Source organism: Cetorhinus maximus, chromosome 10, assembly GCF_964194155.1.
Source record: "Cetorhinus maximus chromosome 10, sCetMax3.hap1.1, whole genome shotgun sequence".
NCBI classification, from domain to species: Eukaryota; Metazoa; Chordata; class Chondrichthyes; order Lamniformes; family Cetorhinidae; genus Cetorhinus; species Cetorhinus maximus.
The window spans coordinates 22,910,523-22,933,631 of NC_135888.1; the positions used below are offsets into that span (position 1 = coordinate 22,910,523).

The 23,109-nt window shown below is 42.9% G+C and overlaps 1 protein-coding gene across 2 annotated transcripts in view; it reads left to right on the forward strand.

Moving 5' to 3' along the window:
- abl1 (abl oncogene 1, non-receptor tyrosine kinase) overlaps positions 1-23,109 on the forward strand; it is a 163,350-nt gene that overhangs the window by 95,317 nt on the left and 44,924 nt on the right. For both annotated transcript variants that reach the window (XM_078550134.1, XM_078550135.1), the window contains exons 2-3: positions 16,444-16,608; positions 17,989-18,284. In XM_078550134.1, the coding sequence (XP_078406260.1) occupies positions 16,444-16,608; positions 17,989-18,284 (461 nt within the window). The remainder of the gene's footprint in view (positions 1-16,443; positions 16,609-17,988; positions 18,285-23,109) is intronic.

The following is a 23,109-nucleotide window of genomic DNA, read 5'->3' on the forward strand; positions in this document are numbered from 1 at the left end:
TGCAGTCAGAGGAAGCATGAGTAAACCAAGGCAAGGATGTGCAGTGTAACAATGCAATGAGACTTTGTTAAACCTCCAGTAACCAACCCATAACAGTTAACAATTTGTTCTTTGTAGAATAGTTCAGGAAAAGAAAAATCAATGGTTATGCTTCAGAATCAAATGAAATCTGCCAAGTTAAAATTAATCAGACCGGGCTCCAAGGGAATAAGTACAGAATGTTTAGGGGACGGCAGGAAAGAAGGAAGGGAACATTTGTTGGATAGGAAACATTAGTGATGCACCTTCATGTGCAGAGTGAAGGTATTTGAATTCCTCTTCCACAGCATGCTGCCTTCTGAGTTTACATCCTGTGGACTGAACTCGACAATGTTATATTGAAGGACTGCAGCCGACGGAAACAGCTGAGCATCCCTCAGATTCCATAGCTTTGGGAAGTGACCCACAGTGCAGGATTAGTGAGAGCTGCTTCCAAGTTTTGCGAGAGGGAAGAACTAGCCCCTAGGGTTTCCGCTGATTCAGCAATTGGGTTTCCACATGTCGCTGGAACCTGGCTGTAAAAGTGAAAGGGTGATGAGTGTCATACATAAGGCAGTGACATGTAGTGGTTACTCACTCTGAATGGGTGGGCGACGGACAACTGGGCAGCATGATAGGAACTTAGGAATTGGAGGAGTTTATTTTGCCCCACAAGCCTGTTCCGCCATTCAAGGAGAGCATGGCCGATTTGCAGCCTAACTCCATATACCAACCTTTGTACCATATCCCTCAATACCTTTAATCCATCAATCTCAAATTTAAAATTAACAATTGACTTTGCATAAATTGCTGTTTGTGGAAGAGTTACAAATTTCTACTACCCTTTTCATGTAGAAATGTTTCTTAACTGAATCCACTAAAGCACCTATTACTTGTTTTGGAGGCACTGTAATGAAGTTTAAAAAATTTCCATCACACTATATTGATTTTATATGACATGGCATTTTCCTTTTTCAGAGCTTAAATATCTTGCATTTTTGAATGTTTTAACTTCTTAAACGCTCAATTACAAAGCATTGCAACAGAATCTAATGTCATTCCAGAGTGAGCTCCATTCCAGCATCAAAACAGTTTAAAGGCCATTTCAGTGTAAACTGTGCATAAGCTTGTACTCAAACAAAGAAAGTGCCCTGTTTATTTTGGCAAGTTGGACGTTAGCTCAACCCGCAGTCTTACCAGAATCCAATATTTAATTGCCAGCATGAACTCTTGAATCTATCCTGGCTTCATATACACCCACCTCTGGAGTGTGTTTCATGCTGGGTTCAAATCCTGAGACATTGCAGTGTAAACAGTGATTGCAACATTGGCCACATCTGTTTGTTTTAAAACTATATCCAATAGATGGAAGTGTTCCACATTGCTTACACCCATAATGTTAAAACACAAAAAGATAGATGTATCAGACACTGAAGATGGCCCCGTTAGAACCCAGTGTAAAAATGGCAGCAACTTCAATCCAACCCCTATAAGTATTAAAAGCAGAAAGTGCTGGAAATACTCAACAGATCTGGCAGCATCTGTGGCGAGAGAAACAAAGTTAACATTTCGAGTCGAATGTGATTCTTTTTCACAACTGGGTATTAGTGTATGAACTGGCCACGTTTATGGCTTTTTGATTGTCTTATCTATGTAAACGATCAGGTTGTGGGAAGGAACTGGTAACCCATCAGTTGTGGTTTCAGTGGTAACCTAAGATACCAGTGAGTTGTTTCAGTATGCATAACCAAATCAGATTGCTTTTTCTTATAGTCATTTGGTTATTTCGTATAAATATTCTGGTTTGTGACTTGTTGGACAATCTTGTCCCCTCTAGTTGTGAAAAAGAAAGTACGACTTGCATTTTACAAGCGTCTTTCACAACCTCAGGCAGGATACCCCCAAGTGCTGTATTTTTGAAGCGTAGTTACTGTTGTTATATGGGTGACAAAGGCAGCCAATTTCACACAGCATAAACTCATTGACAGCAATGTGATAATCTTGTGTCAGTGATGTGGGGATAAATTTTGTCCATGACATCAGAGAAAACTCCCTTGTTCCTTCAGTAGTTCCTTGGGATTTTTTTACATGCACCGGACGGATCACCCAACATCGACCTAGGCATCAGAAACAACAATGGCAATTGCAGCCCTGTCAACCCTGCAAAGTCCTCCTTACTAACATCATGGGGTTAGTGCCAAACTTGGGAGAGCTGTCTCACAGACTAGTCAAACAACAGCCTGACATAGTCATCCTCACGGAATCATATCTTACAGATAATGTCCCAGACACCACCATCACCATCCCTGGGTATGTCCTGTCCCACCGGCAGGACAGACCCAGCAGAGGTGACAGCACAGTGGTATACTGTCGGGAGGGAGTTGCCCTGGAAGTCCTCAACATCGACTCCGGACCCCATGAAGTCTCGTGGCATCAGGTCAAACATGAGCGAGGAAACCTCCTGCTGATTACCACGTACCGCCCTCCCTCAGCTGATGCATCAGTGCTCCTCCATGTTGAACATCACTTGGAGGATGCACTTAGGGTGGCAAGGGCACAGAATGTACTCTGGTTGGGGGACTTCAATGTCCATCACCAAGTGTGGCTCGGTAGCACCACTACTGACCGAGCTGGCCAAGTCTTAAATGACATAGCTGCTAGACTGGGTCTGCGGCAGGCGGTGAGAGAACCAACATGAGGGAAAAACATACTTAACCTCATCCTCACCAACCTGCCTGCCGCGGATGCATCTGTCCATGGCAGTACCAGTAGGAGTGACCACCCCACCCACCTTCACATTGAGGATACCCTCCATTGTGTTGTGTGGCACTACCACCGTGCTAAATGGGATAGATTTTGATCAGATCTAGCAACTCAAGACAGGGCATCCATGAGGCACTGTGGGCCATTGGCAGCAGCAGAATTGTACTCGAACACAATCTGTAACCTCATGGCCCGGCATATTCCCCCACTCTACCATTACCATCAAGCCAGGGGATCAACCCTGGTTCAATAAAGAGTGCAGGAGGGAATGCCAGGAGCAGCACTAGGCATACCTAAAAATGAGGTGTCAACCTGATGAAGCTATAAAACAGGACTACTTGCATGCCAAATAGCATAAGCAGCAAGTGATAGACAGAGCTAAGTGATCCCACAACTAATGTATCAGATCTAAGCTTTGCAGTCCTGCCACATCTATTCATGAATGGTGGTGGACAATTAAACAACTCACTGGAGGAGGTGGCTCCACAAATATCCCCACCCTCAATGATGGCGGAGCCCAGCACAGCAGTGCAAAAGATAAGGCTGAAGCATTCGCAACAATCTTCAGCCAGAAGTGCCGATTGGATGATCCATCTCGGCCTCCTCCGGAGGCCCCAAGGGTCACAGATGCCAGTCTTCAGCCAATTCGATTCACTCCATGTGATATCAAGAAACGGCTGAAGGCACTGGATAGTGCAAAGGCTATGGGCCCTGACAACATTCCGGCAATAATACTGAAGACTTGTGCCCAGAACTTGCCGTTCCAGTACAACTACAACTACAACACTGGCACCTACCTGGCTATGTGGAAAATTGCCCAGGTATGACCTGTGCACAAAAAGCAGGACAAATCCAACCCAGCCAATTACCGCCCCATCAGTCTACCCTCGATTATCAGTAAAGTAATAGAAGGGGTCATCAACAGTGCTATCAAGTGACACTTGCTTAGCAATAACCAGCTCACTGATGCCCATTTTGGGTTCCACCAGGGCCACTCAGCTCCTGACCTCGTTACAGTCTTGGTTCAAACATGGACAAAAGAGCTGAACTCCCGAGGTGAGATGAGAGTGACTGCCCTTGACATCAAGGCAGCATTTGACTGAGTGTGGCATCAAGGAGCCCTAGCAAAACTGGAGTCAATGAGAATCGGGGAAACTCTCGGCTGGTTGGAGTCATACCTATTACAAAGGAAGATGGTTGTGGTTGTTGGAGGTCAGTCATCTCAGCTCCAGGACATCACTGCAGGAGTTCCTCAGCATAGTATCCTAGGCCCAACCATCTTCAGCTGCTTCATCAATGACCTTCCTTCCATCATAAGGTCAGAAGTGTGGATGTTTGCTGATGACTGCACATTGTTCAGCACCATTCATGACTCCTCAGATACTGAAGCAGTCCATGTCCAAATGCAGCAAGACCTGGACAATATCCAGGCTTGGGCTGCCAAGTGGCAAGTAACATTCGTACCACACAAGTCATCAGGCAATGACCATCTCCAGCAAGAGAGAATCCAACCATCACCCTTTGATGTTCAATGGCATTACAATCACTGAATCTCCCACTATCAACATCCTGGGGATTACCATTGATCAGAAAGTGAACTGGACTAGCCATATAAATACTGTGGCTACAAGAGCAGGTCAGAGGCTAGGAATCGTGCAACAAGTAACTCGCCTCCTGACTCCCCAAAGCCTGTCCACCATCTACAAGGCACAAGTCAGGAATGTGATGGAATACTCCCCACTTGCCTGGATGAGTGCAGCTCCCACAACACTCAAGAAGCTTGACACCATCCAGGACAAAGCAGCCCACTTGATTGGCACCACATCCACAAACATTCATTCCGTCCACTACCGGCGCACAGTAGCAGCAGTTGTACCATCTACAAGATGCACTGCAGGAATTCACCAAGGCTCCTTAGACAGCACCTTCCAAACCCACGACCACTACCACCTAGAAGGACAAGGGCAGCAGATAGATGGGAACACCACCACCTGGAAGTTCCCCTCTAAGTCGCTCAATAAATGCTGGCCCAGCCAGCGAAGCCCACATCCCGTGAATGAATATTTTTTAAAAAACCTGAGAGAGCAGATGGGAACCGCGGTTTCATGTCTCATCCAAAAGGCAACAGCTTTGACAGTGCAGCACTCAACATGATGCTGACAGTGTCAGCCCCTGGAGTGGAATCTGAACCCACAATCTTCTGACTCAGAGGCAATGCTGCTCTGACTGAGTCATGGCTGACATCTGAACCAAGAGTGAAAGGCAGGATGACAATGAATAAGGAATATTGGAGGAAGGCCATTTCAGGTCACTTTATAATGGCTGTTTATTGCTTTATATTGTTAAAGAGGAACTGACAGCGAAGGTGCCTTTGTGTGGTTGCACTTGGAAATATAATAGGGTCAATTTTCTACTTTCCAGCTCCAGCAGCAGTCTGCCTTTTCTGGTTACCTGCTGCTAGATCCTGGTAATAAACTGGATCCTCTGAAAAATGAATGAGGAGGTGATAGAGGGAGGCTATCCTGCTGTCCCAAAGTCAGTTCAGAAATACTAAAAGTGCCTGTAGAATAATAATGATGGAAGCCCCAGGAGCAATAGTCACTTCCCTTGGGAGAGTTGCACTCTCAGATTAATGGGGTTTAAATAACACTGAAGGGTGACCCGATAGAGACGTTTAATATCATGACGCGTTTCAGTAGGGTAAACGTAGGGAAGATGTTTCCATTTGTGGGAGAGACCAAAACTAGGGCCATAAATATAACAAAGGTAAAACACTGCAGGTGCTGGAAATTTGAAATATAAACAGAAAATGCTGGAAATACCCAAGTCAGGCAGATCTATGGAGAGAGAAACAGTTAACAAGACCTTTTGTTAGAAGTGGAAAATACCAAAAGGAATAGTTGAGACGAATAGCAGATTCACTTAGAGGAAGCTAGCTAAGCACATGGGGGAGAAAGGAATAGAAGGATATGTTGATGGGGTTAACTGAAGGGAGGATGGGAGGATACTTGTGAAGAGCATAAACACTTGTTGGGGTGAATGGTCACTTGTAAATTTTATGCAATACAAATTATCATTCATAAATTGCATCTTTGTTTTGTGCTCATCTAAGTGGGATTTCACTCCTTTTCCAATAGTAACACGTTTTATTCATACGTAATAGACAGATCTGGCAATACCTAATGCAACTGGATTTCAGCATTCTGCATCAATCCAAAAAAACAGGTAGAATGCCAGTGAAAACATTTCACACAGCTCCTCCTGACTGATCAGTACAGTGAGATTTTTGAGATCATAGTGCCTCTGGGATCTCTGGAAATTAATAGAATACTCCCTTTGGTCTCATGAAACCTTATGTCATTTAATTTCTCCTGCCCTCCACCTTATCAAAGCCATTCCCTTTTGTTCCTCTTCCTACCCTCCTCCCTTTCACTTGCACAAAACCCATTACGATTCTGACTTTTCTCAGTTCTGATTAAAAAGTCACAGACTTGGAACGTTAACTCTGTTTCTCCCTCCACAGATGCTGTCAGTCCTGCTGAGTATTTCTAGCATTTTCTGTTTTTAGTTCAGATTTCCAGAATCTGTAGGGTTTTGCTTTTCCCTCGAGTTAATGTTCTGTCAAGTTTTTTGAGTGGGGAAGGAGGGAGACTTTTTGATTTGGAAGAAAGTCGAGGGTTATGGGGGACAGGCAGAAAAGAAGAGTTAAGGAGGCGATGGCATAGTGGTATTGTCGGGCTAGTAATCCAGAGACCCAGGGGACTCGGGTTCACGGCAGACGGTGGAATTTGATTTCAATAGAAGTTATTAGACTTTTAATTCCAAAGTCTAATGATAACCATGGAACCATTGTCAAATGTTGTAAAAACCCATCTGGTTCACTAATGTCCTTTCTTTAGGGAAGGAAATCTGTCGTCCTTACCTGTGGTCTGGCCTACATGTGACTCCAGACCCACAGCAATGTGGTTGACTCTTAAATGCCATCTGAAATGGCCTAGCAAGCCACTCAATTGTAACAACCCGCTACAAAGTCACAAAAAGGAATGAAACCCGACGGACCACTGGCATCGACCTAGGCACTGGAAACGACAACAGCAGTCTCAGCCCCGTCGACCCTGCAAAGTCCTCCTTACTAACATCATGGGGGCTAGTGCCAAAATTGGGAGAGCTCTCACAGACTAGTCAAGCAACAGCCTGACATAGTCATCCTCACGAAATCATACCTTACAGATAATGTCCCAGACACCACCATCACCATCCCTGGGTATGTCCTATCCCACTGGCAGGACAAGCCCAGCAAAGGTGGTGGCGCAGTGGTATACAGTCGGGAGGGAGTTGCCCTGGGAGTCCTCAAAATTGGCTCCAGACCCCATGAAGTCTCATGGCATCATGTCAGACTTGGGCAAGGAAACTACCTGCTGATTACCATGTACCGCCCTCCCTCAGCTGATGAATCAGTGCTCCTCCATATTGAACACCACTTGGAGGAAGCACTGAGGGTGGCAAAGACACAATGTATTCTGGGTGGGGGACTTCAATGTCCATCACCAAGTGTGGCTCGGTAGCACCACTACTGGCCGAGTCCTACACGACATAGCTGCTAGACTGGATCTGCAGCAGGTGGTGAGAGAACCAACATGAGGGAAAAACATACTTGACCTCATCCTCACCAACCTGCCTGTCGCAGATGCATTGTCCATGACAGTGTTGGTAGGAGTGACCACCGCACAGTCGTTGTGGAGACAAAGTCCTGCCTTCACATTGAGGATACCCTCTATTGTGTTGTGTGGCACTACCACCGTGCTAAATGGGATAGATTTCGAACAGATCTAGCAGCTCAAGACTGGGCATCCATGAGGCGCTGTGGGCCATCAGCAGCAGCAGAGTTGTACTCAAACCCAATCTGTAACCTCATGGCTGTCATATCCCCCACTCTACCATTACCATCAAGCCAGGGGATCAACCCTGGTTCAATGAAGAGTGCAGGAGGGCATGCCAGGAGTAACACTAGGCATACCTAAAAATGAGGCGTCAACCTGGTGAAGCTAAAACCCAGGACTACTTGCTGCTTATGCTATTTGGCACGCAAGTGATAGACAGGGCTAAGCGAACCCACAACCAATGGATCAGATCTAAGCTCTGCAGTCCTGCCACATCCAGTCGTGAATGGTGGTGGACAATTAAACAGCTCACTGGGGGAGGAGGCTCCACAAATATCCCCATCCTCAATGATGGCGGAGCCCAGCACATCAGTACAAAAGATAAGGCTGAAGCAGTTGCTACAATCTTCAGCCAAAAGTGGCAAGTGGGTGATCCATCTCGGCCTCCTCCAGAGGTCTCCAGCATCATAGATGCCAGTCTTCAGCCAACTCGATTCACTCTGCGTGAAATCAAGAGACAGCTGAAGGCACTGGATACTGCAAAGGCTATGGGCCCAGACAACATTCTGGCAATAGTACTGAAGACTTGTGCTCCAGAACTTGCCGCACCCCTAGCTAAACTGTTCCAGTACAGCTACAACACTGGCATCTATCCGGCAATGTGGAAAATTGCCCAGGTATGACCTGTGCACAAAAAGCAGGACAAATCCAACCCAGCCAATTACCACCCCATCAGTCTACCCTCGATTATCAGTAAAGTAATAGAAGGGGTCATCAACAGTGCTATCAAGTGACACTTGCTTAGCAATAACCAGCTCACTGGTGCCCATTTTGGGTTCCACCAGGGCCACTCAGCTCCTGACCTCGTTACAGCCTTGGTTCAAACATGGACAAAAGAGCTGAACTCCCGAGGTGAGATGAGAGTGACTGCCCTTGACATCAAGGCAGCATTTGACTGAGTGTGGCATCAAGGAGCCCTAGCAAAACTAGAGTCAATGGGAATCAGGGGGAAAACCTTCGGCTGGTTGGAGTCATACCTATTACAAAGGAAGATGGTTGTGGTTGTTGGAGGTCAGTCATCTCAACTCCAGGGCGTCCCTGCAGAAATTCCTCAGGGTGGTGTCCTCGGCCCAACCACCTTCAGCTGCTTCATCAGTGACCTTCCTTCCATCATAAGGTCAGAAGTGGGGACGGTCGCTGATGATTGCACAGTGTTTAGCACCGTTCACGACTCCTCAGATACTGAAGCAATCTATGTCCAAGTGCAACAAGACCAGGACAACATCCAGGCTTGGGCTGATAAGTGGCAAGTAACATTCGTGCCACACAAGTATCAGGCAATGACCATCTCCAACAAGAGAGAATCCAACCATTGCCCCTTGATGTTCAATGGCATGAGCATAACTGAATCCCCCACTATCAACATTCTAGGGGTTACCATTGACCAGAAAGTGAACTGGACTAGCCATATAAATACTGTGGCTACAAGAGCAGGTCAGAGGCTAGGAACCCTGTGACGAATAACTCACCTTCTGACTCCCCAAAGCCTGTCCACCATCTACAAGGCCCAAGTCAGGAGTGTGATGGAATACTCCCCACTTGCCTGGATGAGTGCAGCTCCCACAACACTCAAGAAGCTTGACACCATCCAGGACAAAGCAGCCTGCGTGATTGGCACCACATCCACAAACATTCGCTCCCTCCACCACCAATGCACAGTAGCAGCAGTGTGTACCATCTACAAGATGCATTGCAGGAATTCACCAAGGTTCCTTCGACAGCACCACGTCCGTTACCATCTAGAAGGACAAGGGCAGCATACACATGGGAACACCACCACCTGGGAGTTCCCCTTCAAGTCACTCACCATCCTGACTTGGAAATATGTCGCTGTTCCTTCACTGTCGCTGGGTCAAAATCCTGGAACTCTTTTCCTAACAGCACTGTGGGTATACCTACACCACATGGACTGCAGCAGTTCAAGAAGGCAGATCACAACCAACTTCTCAAGGGCAACTAGGGATGGGCAATAAATGCTGGCCCAGCCAGCGAGGCCCACATCCCGTGGTTGAATCAAAAAAAACAATCAGTTCAGCCGCAATCAGCTCAGCCATGATCTTATTGAATGTCAGAGCAGGCTCGAGAGTCCGAATGGCCTATTCCTATTCCTGCTTCTTATGATCTTATGAGATTATTTGAATCTTTGGGCATAACTTAAGCAAAACTTATATTTTTGGGTCCTTTAATGGGTGAGCAAAAGTAGGATCCAAGCCAAGAGAAAATAAATCAGGCTTGGTAACAAAGCTTTAAATCTGAAGTAAGCGCTTCAAAACAATCTTAAACAAGCTCTGAGGAACTTGGTACCTTGCAACAAGCATAATGGGGCTTCAAAACAAATCTCTTCAAATTTTACATTCCATTGATCTGGGAGAGTTTACAGTTACTATGCTGAAGGTGCCTTGACAGGTTCTAATGCCAAAACGTTAAATGAATGTACTTGTTGGAATAGATGTCAGAACTGTAGCACAGCTCTTTGTAATATTTATACAGTACAGCTACATCAAAGCATAAAATCTGCAAAAAAGCATTGGCCCCGTCTGCCCTAATGTAATTTCTTACCACTGTTGCTAAGTGACAACAAATGTTACCATACGTAGTGCAGTAAATTATTTTGTGTGAAACGTGTTCATTTTTTCCAGTGAGTCACAGCTGAAAGGCAATCGATGCCTACTTCTGAGAGGCATCAACAGGCCTTTGTATATCACGTGTTTGACCAGTATAACTTTTAGCTTTCTCTTAAAATGGTGAGATCAGTAACAGGGATTAATCTTTGAAACAGCAACAACAACTTGTATTCATATGGTGCTTTTAACGTGGTAAAACTTCTCAAGACGCTTCATAGGAGCATTATCAAACAAAATTTGACACTGAACTACCAAAGACAACATTAGGATAGATGATTTCAAGCTCGATCAAAGAGGTAATGTTTTAAGGAGCGTCCTTATGGAGGCGAAAGAGGCTTAGGGAGGGGATTCTAGAGCTTAGAGCCTCGGCACCTGAATGCATAACGTTCAATGGTGGAGCGATTAAAATCAGGGATGCGTAGGATCCCAGAATTGGAGGAGTGTTGTTAGCCTGGAGCAGGTTAGAGTTGGGAGAGGAGAAACCATGGAGGGATTTAGAAATCAGGCTGAGAATTTTAAAATTGCGGCATTACTGGACTGGGAGACAATTTAAGTTGGCGAGCAGGGGTAATGAATGAACGTGACTTCACAGAATCACAGTGCAGAAGAGGCCCTTCGGCCCATTGAGTCTGCATCGACACGTGAGAAACACCTGGCCTACCTACCTAATCCCATTTACCACCACTTGGCCCATAGCCTTGAATGTTATGACGTGCCAAGTGCTCATCCAGGTACTTTTTAAAGGATGTGAGGCAACCCGCCTCCACCACCCTCCCAGGCAGTGCATTCCAGACCATCACCAACCTCTGGGTAAAAAAGTTTTTCCTCACATCCCCCCTAAACCTCCTGCCCCTCACCTTGAATTTATGCCCCCTTGTGACTGACCCTTCAACTAAGGGGAACAGCTGCTCCCTATCCACCCTGTCCATGCCCCTCATAATCTTGTACACCTCGATCAGGTCGCCCCTCAGTCTTCTCTGCTCCAACGAAAATAACCCAAGTCTATCCAACCTCTCTTCATAACTTAAATGTTTCATCCCAGGCAACATCCTGGTGAATCTTCTCTGAGACTTGGTGAAAATTGGGACATGGGGAGCAGATCTTTGGATGAGCTTTAGTTTATGTAGGGTGGATGATAAGGCTAGCCAGGAGAGCATTGGAATAGTCATGTCTAGAGGTAATCAAGGCATTAATTCTTTGCCAAGCTGGGACCATTTGAAAACTGACTGCAAAATTATAGATATGAGATCCTTCCGGACTCTAATGCCTGAAAAAAAAGTCTTGCCATATCTTTCATTTCCTTGAATCCCTCCTCATGCCTGGATGGTCCTAGAGAAACCTTGGTTCATGGTGTCGAGAAGCAGATGGTTCAATATTTTCGTTCACCCAACTGGAGGAGGCTGATTGACAGCGATCCAGAGGGGGAACAAATTGTGTTGTGGGCTTGATAATGCGAATTTCCAGTCTCAGCCGAGGAGATCAAACAGACTTGCTGCTTCTCTGCAGGGATGGTAGTTAGAGTACACATGTCACAACCCTTGTATGCCAGCAGTTAACTTGCACTATGTGTTGCACTTTACATTCTGCTGTATTTAAGGGGATCTGTTTCTTTAAGGCATAAAGCCTAATTGCTGAAATCCCAGGATTCATTCAAGATACAGTGTTGATGAGGGAAGTAAGCTGATTGGGATCAGTTCAGGAGGAATCAGTGCTTTTTTTTTTACATTACTTTGGTGTGAAACATGCAAGATGCAAAAGTTTTTTATATTGATAGATGTAGAGAAATGCACAAGGGATAATTGCACTGAGTGTAGAACATTTGTCAGTAATAAATGTTGAATAAAGATGTTATTAGGTGATGGTGTGGATTGGAACACTGTCCCATTAACCTTGGGTCCTGGGTTTTGAGCACAGGATGAACATCACCTTCTTTGCTAACTGCAAGGTGTAAACTTAAATTCTTCTGGCCAACAGAGCATAGAAAATTTTGGATGGGGGGTTTATGGGTTTGCCAGTACCCCTTGATTAAATTGCAGCCTTTTAAATTCTTCTCCAGGCACCCATTGTTCTCAAAAAAATGGCAAGTGAATTTACACAAACTGAAATTAAATCAGTCACAACTTGCATGGAGTTTCATTCTTGTTTGTAGCAAATTGACAAGAAAACACTTAAAATTGTTACTGGGAACATCAGAGCAGTGTATCTGTGTATTAACCCAGTGTATCAGGAGACTTGAAAACCATGATTAAAGCAAAATACTGCGGATGCTGGAAATCTGAAACAAAAACAGAAAATGGTGGAAAAACTCAGCAGGTCTAGCAGCATCTGTGGAGAGAGAAACAGAGTTAAAGTTTCGAGTCTGTATGACCCGCTGTGAAGAAGAGTCATTCGGACTCAAAACATTAACTCTGTTTCTCTCTCCACAGCAGTGGGTCATACGGACTCGAAACATTAACTCTGATCCTCTCTCCACAGATGCTGCTAGACCTGCTGAGTTTTTCCAGCATTTTCTGTTTTTAACTTAAAAACCATATTAGCTGCATTTCTGATTTTTGCACTGATAGTATTGTATGGAACAATTGGATTTAATAGTAGAAATATTTCTTAAGGTTGAAGGCAGGCGAAGTGTTTACATTTCACATCAAATCATAGTGAGTTATTTTTATAGCCCCGGACAAAAATATCCAGCATTAGACAGATTTTCTTCAATGTTTTTTGCTTTGAAACTGATGACTCAATAAGCACATAAATTGAAAGAAATAAAAGCTTGCATTTGTATAGCTTCTTTCATGATCACAGGACGTCCCATATCACTTTAGTTTACAGCCTGTGAAGTACTTCTTGAACTGTAATCACACTTGTTATGTGCCCTGTTACCAGTTGCTATATTTATGCTTATTGGGACACGTTGATCTTATTTTCCCTGCTGGGATAGCTGTTTTTAGAGAGGATGGGATTCAATTGCAAAACTAAAATATACGTTCCAAGTCAAGTTAGAATGTTCAGAACAAAGAGATTTCTCAGCTCTGTTTTGAATGTACTGTGGATGTTGCATTTATTTTACCCTCTTCTTTCAGCTGGTTTCAGTTTCGTTTCACCATAGATTGATCCTTATAGGGTCATTAAGCTAATTGGTCCATTGAGCCCATGCTGGCTCTCCCTAGAGCAATCCAGTTAGTCCCATTCCTACGCTCTATCCCCATTGCTCTGCAAGTTTATTTCCCTCAAGTGGCCAACCAGTTTCCTGTTGAAATCATCCGTTGTCTCCACTGTATAAAAAAGTTCTTCCTCACATCCCCCCCATCGCTTACCCAAAATCTTGAATCTGTGCCCCCAGTCCATGTACCATCATAAGACATAGGAGCAGAAGTAGGCCATATGGCCCATCGAAAATGCTCCGCCATTCAATGAGATCGTGGCTGTTCTGATAATCCTCAACTTCACTTTCCTGCCGTTTCCCCATAACCCTTGATTCCCTCACTGATTAAAAATCTGTCTATCTCAGCCTTGAATATACTTAACAACCCAACCTCTACAGCCCTCTGCAGTAAAGAATTCCACAGATTTGACTACTCTCTGAGAGAAGAAAATCCTCCTCCATCACTCTTTTAAATGGGCACTCCCTTACTCTTGGATTATGCCCTCTGGTGCTAGACTCTCCTACAAGGAGAAACAACCTCTCAGCATCTACTCTGTCAAGCCCCCTAAGAATCTTATAAGTTTTAAATAAGGTTGCCTCTCATTCTTCAAAACTCCAATGAGCATGGGCCCAACCTACTCATCCTCTCCTCATAAGAAAATCCCTCCACCCCCGGGATCGAACTAGTGAACCTTCTCTGAACTGCCTCCAATGCCAGTATATCTTTCCTTAGATAAGGGGACCAAAACTGTTCACGGTATTCTAGGTGTAGTCTAACTGGTGCCTTGTATAGTTTTAGTAAGACTTCCCTATTTTTATACTCCATTCCCTTTGAAATAAAGGCCAACATTCCATTTGCCTTTCCTATTACCTGCTGAACTTGTATGCTAGATTTTTGTGATTCATATACGAGGACCCCCAAATCCCTCTGTGCTGCAGTTTTCTTCAGTCTTTCTCCATTTAAGTAATATTCAGCTCCTCTGTTCTTCCTGCCAAAATGCAAAACCTCACATTTTCCCACATTATATTCCATTTGCTACGTTTTTGCCCACTCACTTAACCTGTCTATATCCCTCTGTAGACTCTTTGTCACCCTCACCACTTGCCTTCCTACCTATTTTTGTGCCATCGCAAACTTGGCGATAGTACATTCACTTCCTTCATCCAAGTCATTAATATACATTGTAAATAATTGTGGCCCCAGCACTGACCACTGTGGCACTCCACTAGTTACAGGTTGCCATCCAGAAAATGCCCCCCAACTCTGTCTTCTGTTAGTTAGCCAGTCCTCTATCCATCCCAAACACCATGGGCTCTTATCTTATTAAGTAGCCTTATGTCTGGCACCTTATCGAACGCCTTTTGGAAACCCAAATATATTACATCTACTGGTTCCCCTTTATCTATCCTGCTTGTTACCACCTCAAAGAATTCTAATAAATTTGTCAGACATGATTTCCCCTTCATGAAGCCATGCTGTCATCATTACTCATCAGCTAATGGGAACTGCTTTTCTTTGTCCAGTTTATCTTCTGTATTTAATTAAATTCTGCATTTAATCTAACACCTGAAGCATTTGTATACCAGTGCGTGATATTACAATGGATTCAAACTTTTTGTTTTCATGGTTTTCTTGATGTGTGGCATGAAGTCAGGAGATAGGGCTCAGAAAATGTTTGATAATCCATGTTTCTATTAGTCAGTCTGCCACAGATAGTGGCACATTTGGCCACTCCTTTCTTGTATTGTTCTCTGTCCAGAATAAGATATTACACTCCGATCAGAGTCTCAACCAGCCTCACCCAGCAGATGGTAGTTATTTGTAGTTGAGAATTATATTTACCAGTATGTAATAGAGTTATTGTGTCTCTGAGTTGTTCAACAACATGTATTTATATAGCACTTTTAATATATTAAAAAATCCCAAGGCACTTCACAGGAGTGCCAGCAAGCAATATTTGCATCCAGTCACATTTGGACAAATGACCCAAAGCTCTGTCATTTTAATGGAGGAGAGAGAGAGATGAAGGGGAAAGTATTTTCAGAGCTTAGCGCTCAGGCAGCAGTGGAGTGACTGAAATCGGGCATGTAAATGAGGCCAGAATTGGAGGGTACAGATATCTTGGGAGGTTGTCGGGCTAGAGGAAGTTACAGATATATGGAATGGTAAGACCACAGAGAGATTTGAAAACAAGGTTGAGGTTTTTCAGATCAAGGCATTGCCAGACCAGGTGCCAGTGTAGGTTAGTGAACACGGGTAATGTACCTGTAACAAAAGGCATTTTTTTACTTGTATAGGTCGTTAACCTGACTGTGAACAAACTACCAGGAGAATTAGATTACTGCCCTTAATCTGGGCCTGTATGGGCCAGGGAAGAGCCTATTGATTTGTGTCTGTCTCTGACAGCGTAGACTCTAAATGCCATTGCTGTTCTGATTTCGAATCAGTGGCGTGGGAATAACCTGTTCCAAACCTCCAGGCGTACAAAAGGGACAAAACTGCACAGGAGAACTTTAAACTCAAATTAAACAAGTTCTCTGGGTTTCATGAGCCAGCATGCCAGGGTCACACGTCACTCACAGGCCACAGTTTGGGCATCCTGGTTTTCTAGACCATGTTGTCCTTGCAGCATCAGACAAGGAATGTTATGGGGAGAATTTCTAGAAGGCAGTAGTCAGATGTCATACAAATTCTTAGACTCCCGGAGATTTATTTCCCATCAACTCCTCCAAGTATTTTTAAAAATTCATATAAATGTAATCATCAGTGAGAACTTGAAAGCCCCTATTGATTTTGCCAGCTGTCGGAAGTATTTTGTGGAATGAGGTAAGTATAATATTACAAAGCTTGATAATTAAAGTGAATGGCCACCGTCTGACTGGCGTAACAGGATTTAACTAGGTGCTGTATGGAATCATGTGTGCAAGTATTTCAATTTTAGTTTTGTTTTCGTTCTAGAAGCCCTGCACCGTCCAGACTTTGAGTCACAGGGCCTGAATGAGGCTGCCCGGTGGAACTCCAAAGAGAACTTGCTTGCTTGCCCTAGTGAAAATGACCCCAACCTCTTCGTTGCACTGTACGACTTTGTTGCCAGCGGGGACAATACGCTCAGCATAACCAAAGGTGAGCAGCATGCTTTCAAAAGAGATTGCTAAATCTATTCATGGTCATCAAACTTGATGCAGAGCTAGAAAATACTTCAGAGACAAAGTGGGCTAGGGTTGGGTTGGAGGTGGGGCAATAAGGAAAGTCACAAAGAGAAGGCATTTGATGAACCCAAAGGAATGCTATATGTTCACCTAGGCTATTGCCCTGAGTCACTAAGTCCCTGCTGATAGACATTCTGCTTGTACAAGCTGACTTTGTGTTGAAGGAGAAGAAAATATATAACTTATGAAGATATAAATGGGATTAGGTTTGCCTCCATTTTGGCACCAATGTGACAGAGTTTCCCTTTGGCATCTAAAATTACCTTTGGACCCCTGCCACCCGATGACCTAGTTGCAATATTTTTTTTAAGCATGGCTCCTAAAATATGTGCAATTCTGTGCCATTGTTTGTAAGTTAACTTCTTCAAATTTGAGAGTTGGTCAATATTCCAAAACTGAAAATTGTTTTCTTCTGAGTGATTTTTACATCCACCATTAGATGGTGGAGATATTGTAGTTTTTAATTACAAAGTACAAAAAGAATCAGTAATTCAGAATTTACAATTTTTCTGACTAAGTGTAACCACTGCATTTTAGTCTTCCTAAATATTTAGTTATTGGCCTCTTCTGATTATGGTTCATAGTTACGGTGAGGCAGAAGCACAACTGCTAGTTTGGTTTGACATACCTTGAATAATGGCTTGTCTTACATCTGGTTTGTAGCTTACAATAGAAAACTGTATTCCTGAATCAGAAAGTTAGACTGCAGTTATACTGTCACTTTTGTTTTGATGCAAAGGGGTTTGGATGTACATCAATGCAAAAGCAGATGTTACCAGGCACACTGAAACCCTAAAGTATGAACCCACCCCTCCTGGCCTTTGGAGACCATTTAGCATCCGTTTTGAGTTCTGATCTGGACCAACGTGTGCAGTTGGTGTTTATATTTTGTCTGTCTTGTCCAGATCAGGGAAATGGTGGGGGGTGGCAACTGAATGGGAAGCAAACTTGTTCCCCCATAATTCAAATATGCCTCCTGGTGGGTCAATCATAGAGTGAGATTAATCGGTGCCAGTATTTTGTGACTCTACTGACTGAGGGAGGCAGTTGGATATTTTAGGAAAGGGGTGTAAAGAGTTGTGTATTGTAAAGTTGAAAGGATCTTCAAAGCTAGATCCAGAAATACAGTGGACTGTAACAATGAAGATTTAAAAAATACAATGTCCAATGGCACCTAAACTGAAAAAAAGACAGGATGCTTTTATACTGTTCAGAAAATGGCTTCACCTTGTTGAGTGTGTGATGCAGCAATTTGTGCATTGAGACCTCCAGTAACAGATTCTCTTTCTGGCAGGTGAAAAGCTTCGTGTTTTGGGCTACAACCACAACGGAGAATGGTGCGAGGCTCAGACAAAAAATGGTCAGGGCTGGGTTCCCAGCAACTATATTACACCCGTTAACAGTCTAGAGAAACACTCCTGGTACCATGGGCCAGTGTCGCGCAATGCTGCAGAGTACCTCCTCAGCAGTGGCATCAATGGGAGTTTTCTGGTGCGAGAGAGTGAAAGTAGCCCCGGACAAAGATCCATATCACTTCGTTATGAAGGAAGGGTATACCACTACAGGATAAACACTGCGTCTGATGGAAAGGTATGTCTCCACTCCAGGCTATTGACTTCCATTGACTTTGGCATGCTAAGAAATGTTACAATTTGATTCAGGACTAACAACCAAGATTCCTCTGAAGTACACATTACCTTCATTGATCAAGGCTTTCTGGTGCTTCAGTAACTTGGTCATTGGATGTGTATAAATAGAATTACAGCATAGAAACAGGCCATTCAGCTTAATGGTTCATGGTTATGTTTATCCTTAAAGTGAACCTCCTCCTGTCTTACTGGTAGTGAGTTAAACATTCTCACCACTTTTTGCATAAATCTCCCTACCTAACCGCACAGTGGGAGTCCCTGCACCATATGGATTTCAGTGGTTCATGAAGGTGGTTCACCACAACTCTCTCAGAGGCAATTAAGGAAGGCCAATAAACACTGGCTTGCCAGTGATGATCACATCCCATTAATAAATTTTTTAAAGTTTTATCTTGAATTCAAATTACGTAAGCACATGGAATAATCCGCACATCATTTACTTGGACGCTATTGTCAAACATCTGGTATTAAAGACAAACAAGTGCCTATAAGGTGGTTTACCGCGTCCCTCAGAAACATCTTGAATGCTTTTGCTCATGATATTCTGCAATGCCTTAGTAAATATATCGCCAAAAAAGAAGCTATTTTGTACAGATTTAGATTCCACAAACAGCAATGAGATGAATGACCAATTAACCTGTTCTTGACGAGGCTGGTAGAGAAAAGAATATTAGCACCTCTGACTCTGCAGCACTTGCTAAATATAAACTTAGAGTAATGTTTGTAATTACATTTCAGAATATTATCAGAATAGAAATGCAGTTTGCAGAGTTTGGTTATTCCCAGATAGGTAGATCCAACCTTTCCTTAAAATGTGCTTCCTGAGAGTGAACTCCAGCAGTTAGACATAATGGTGAGTAGAACACATTGAGATATGAATGAGGAAGATTGCTCACACGTAGTTAGTGTATTTACTCTTTGAATGAAGATACCCCTTTCATCCCTTCAACCCATCATCTAGTAAGAATGTAATTCAATGTCTGGATTCTGTGTATTGTGTGCCAGTGTTGAAAACAAAAGCGTTATTTGAAATCTTGATTTACTTTTTAAATGGAAGGTGAGAAGCTAGCTGGAAAACTTAAAGTCTTGGATAGCAATGTTAAAAAAAAGAATTGGGGAAGAGGTGTGATTGAATTCTGTGGAAATAAAAATAGGAAAATGCAAATGCTGGAAATCTGATCCAGCACAGCAGTTGGTCAGCATTGGAAGGAGAGGTCAATATTTCAGTCTAGGTCTCTCATTAGAACGTTGAATTTTCTGTCCAGAGATGTACACTGCAAATGTTAGTCTGCCTGCTCTTCACACATGCTGGCTGACCTGCTCAGTATTTCCAGCACAGTCTGTTTTTATATAAGGGTGTTATAGGATATCAGAAGGGGGGAATATCATCTTCTGCAAGGAAGAAAATCCTTTGAGAGATTGTTATTCATTCTGAGGGAGTTCGGTAGATTTTTTTGGCAGTGTATAAGGAGAATTTGGAACACAGTACTTTTAAGAAAAAGCGATCCACCTTTTTCACTTGTTTACAATTCTATGTATTTTTTATTTTTATTTTTGCACTGAGTCCATTATGGATAAAATATTGAGAGTTGCGCTCCAGTGATTTCCTGGCCTGCCCTGCCTACGAAGCGATGGCATAAATAGTATTTTTTCAGGGGGAGTGCAGCAAAGAGAAAGTTAAACCATAGTGTAGAAACAAACCATCCGGCCCATCTGGTTCATTGTTCAGTGTTAATGCTCTACATGAGCCACCTCCCACCCCTCTTCATCACACCCCATCAGTACAACCTTCTAGTCCTTTCTCCCTGATGTGTTTATCTAGCTTCCCCTTAAATGCATCTGTATTATTTGCCTTGACTACCTTTTGTGATAGCGAGTTCCACAGTGTTGCTACACTCTGGGTAAAGAAATTCCTTCTGAAGTCCTATTGGACTTATTATCCATTTAGACTTATTATCCAAGCAATATGTGGCATCTTTATTCTTCCTACCAAAATGCACCACCTCTACATATCCATAGTGAAATTCATTTGCCATTCTGTGCCCATTCCGCTAGTTTATTGATGTTTTGTATAATATTCCATTTGACTACATCCCAATTTGGTGTCTATTGGTTTGCCAGACCTGAACAATTCTACTTCAAAAGATCTGTTTCACACAAAGAAATTTCAAATACATTTCTTCCACCATAACCTTTATAGAGGTCATCAAACAGTATATGTAGAAAAATTCGGTTTTCCATTGGGAGCACATGCAAGATTCTGCATGTGGTTGTCTTTTTAATAAAATTACTTTGACATATAGCTTTACAACACAATGTTCAGAAAATCATAAACTTTTACACAGAGCAAAAGGTAATACCTTAGGCCACAAGTCACACTCAAATTGACACATTATTGTTTCCATTAAACTAACAATTGGAACTCTCTTTCCCCAAAAACCTGTTGGTGCTCGGGGACAATGGAGCTTTTAAGACTGAGGTGAATAGCTTTTTGATAAGCAAGTGTATCATGGGATATCAAGTAAAGGAGTTGAGGCACAGATCAACCATGAATTTATTTGAGGTGGACCAGGTTTGAGGGGCTGAATGGCCTCCTGTTTTTAATATTCCTGTATTACTAATTCAGATAAAGCAAATTAAAATAATTGTTGGAGAAATTCTCCAATGCAGCCGGTTGTGTGTTAGTCTTTCGATAATTCCGTGACTAATTGCTGTGATATCTCAGTGAGCGTTGAGAGTCACAATCCCAAATAATTGCTTTTCACTGGTCAGATTGCGGAATTTTCTAGCTGTGGAGGAACACCCATTCTTTCCAGATTCTGTCATACAATCTAAGGCACATTCTTTCTGAAGAAGTAGTGTTCCAATTTTCTTTTAAAAATCATTGGTATTTTGGGGGGTGTTTGAACATCCTGCATATCATATTCACCTCACCTAGGCTCCTGCAGGGAGGGTCTTATTACTGTCTTAATGAAAGTGCCCATCCGCATACATGTTGACAATGACTAGTTGCCTAAGGTTTTCCCTTTTGCTCTGGGTAGAATTTTATAATTTTTTGAACAATGCTTGACACGTGGCTTTACAACGCTGAAAGCACATGCAGAATCTTGTATAGCTTCCCATTTAACTCTGATTTTTCTACAAGCCCATTTTGATGACCTCTTGTTCTGTGCAATGAGGCAGGGTTAATTAATAATGGGATAGTAAAAGATCCAATCGGAAATAGTGATCATAAAACAATCGAGTTGCACATTAAGTTTAAAAGCAACATGCCCCAAACACAGACAAGAATGAGGAAATGGCAGAGATGTTAAACAAATATTTTGTGACGGTCTTCGCAGTAGAAGACACTAATAACATTTCAGAAGCAGAGTGTACCCTAGGGGCTAATAAGAGTAAGATAACCAATATCAGCAGAGAAAAAGAACTAGAGAAACTGAAACTAAAATCTGACAAATCCCCAGGACCTGATGGCTTACATCATTGGTTCTAAAAGAGATAGCTGCAGAGATAGTGGATGCACAAGCAATTAGGAAGACAAATGGCATGTTAGCCTTTATTGCAAGGGGATTGGAGTACAGGAATAAAGAAAAGGTCTTGCTACAGTTGTACAGGGCTTTGATGTGACCATACCTGGAATACTGTGTGCAATTTGTGATGTAGGCCTGTATGCAACTGTAGCTCTGCAGTTTTATTTCCTGTAACTCTGACTTTCCTGAACTCACAGTTTAACTCTGACATAGAGCAATGGTTCTGATGTTACCATAGATTTATAACGTTCAGGCAATCAGAGCCTTGTATTTTATTTACCTGTGATTCGATCAGCACAGTGCCATTTGAAGCCATAAGAAAAAATATTAGAAAATATCAAATTTAACACAGCAAAATGCTGCAGAGGCTGATGGATGGGAGAGACACTTGTATTTATCTCTCAGCAGCGGCTCCAAGCAGCTCACAAACAGTGAGTTATTTTAAAATGTGGCAACTGTTATGTGGGCCAATGTACAACAGGCATGGGAAGATCCCACACAAAAATGAATGCACAATCAATTAAACCCCTGTTTGAAAGAAGAATGTTAGTCAGGTCATTGGAAGAAATCCCAGCTCTTCTTCTGGCTATGCCATGGGAACTTTTACATGCCCTTTTACAATGTTACACTTGGACAGAAGCAGACTTGTATCTCATTTAAACAAGGCAACAAAATAAGCCTTTGCTCAGTTCTGCACCAGAGTCAGCCTAAACCAAGTAGTGTCCAAATTATTCAGGTCTTGAAACACAGACAACTCGGTTCACCATGTGTTGGTTTGACTTGCTTAAATTTCTTCTTGTGTGCAACACAGCTGCCTCATGGATGCATAAATCTTAAATCAAAGCACCCAATACCTATTTGTATCAGTAGCATGGGATGCACAATTTAACTGGAACTTATATGTAAACTTTCTGCCCTGTAATCTCTAAGATACACAGCAAAAGTTTCCCATAAGTCCAAAATGCTGGAATTCTTGGTTGATTTATTGGGGCAAGATCTGAAGCCATGACTTGCCTGAGAAACAGTACAAGTCAGACTGACATTACCAGAGCAGACTAGGTTCACTTTCCCTAATGATGACACGAGCAAACCACGTATTCTTTCTGCACTTGATGATCAATTACAGCACCAAACAATCTAATGATGCTGGGCAAATACTTGCTTGCTGAACCTGAGTTTTGCTTTATTTTAATCAGAGCTGATATAGGATATAAAGTGTTTAATTTATTAGCCAAA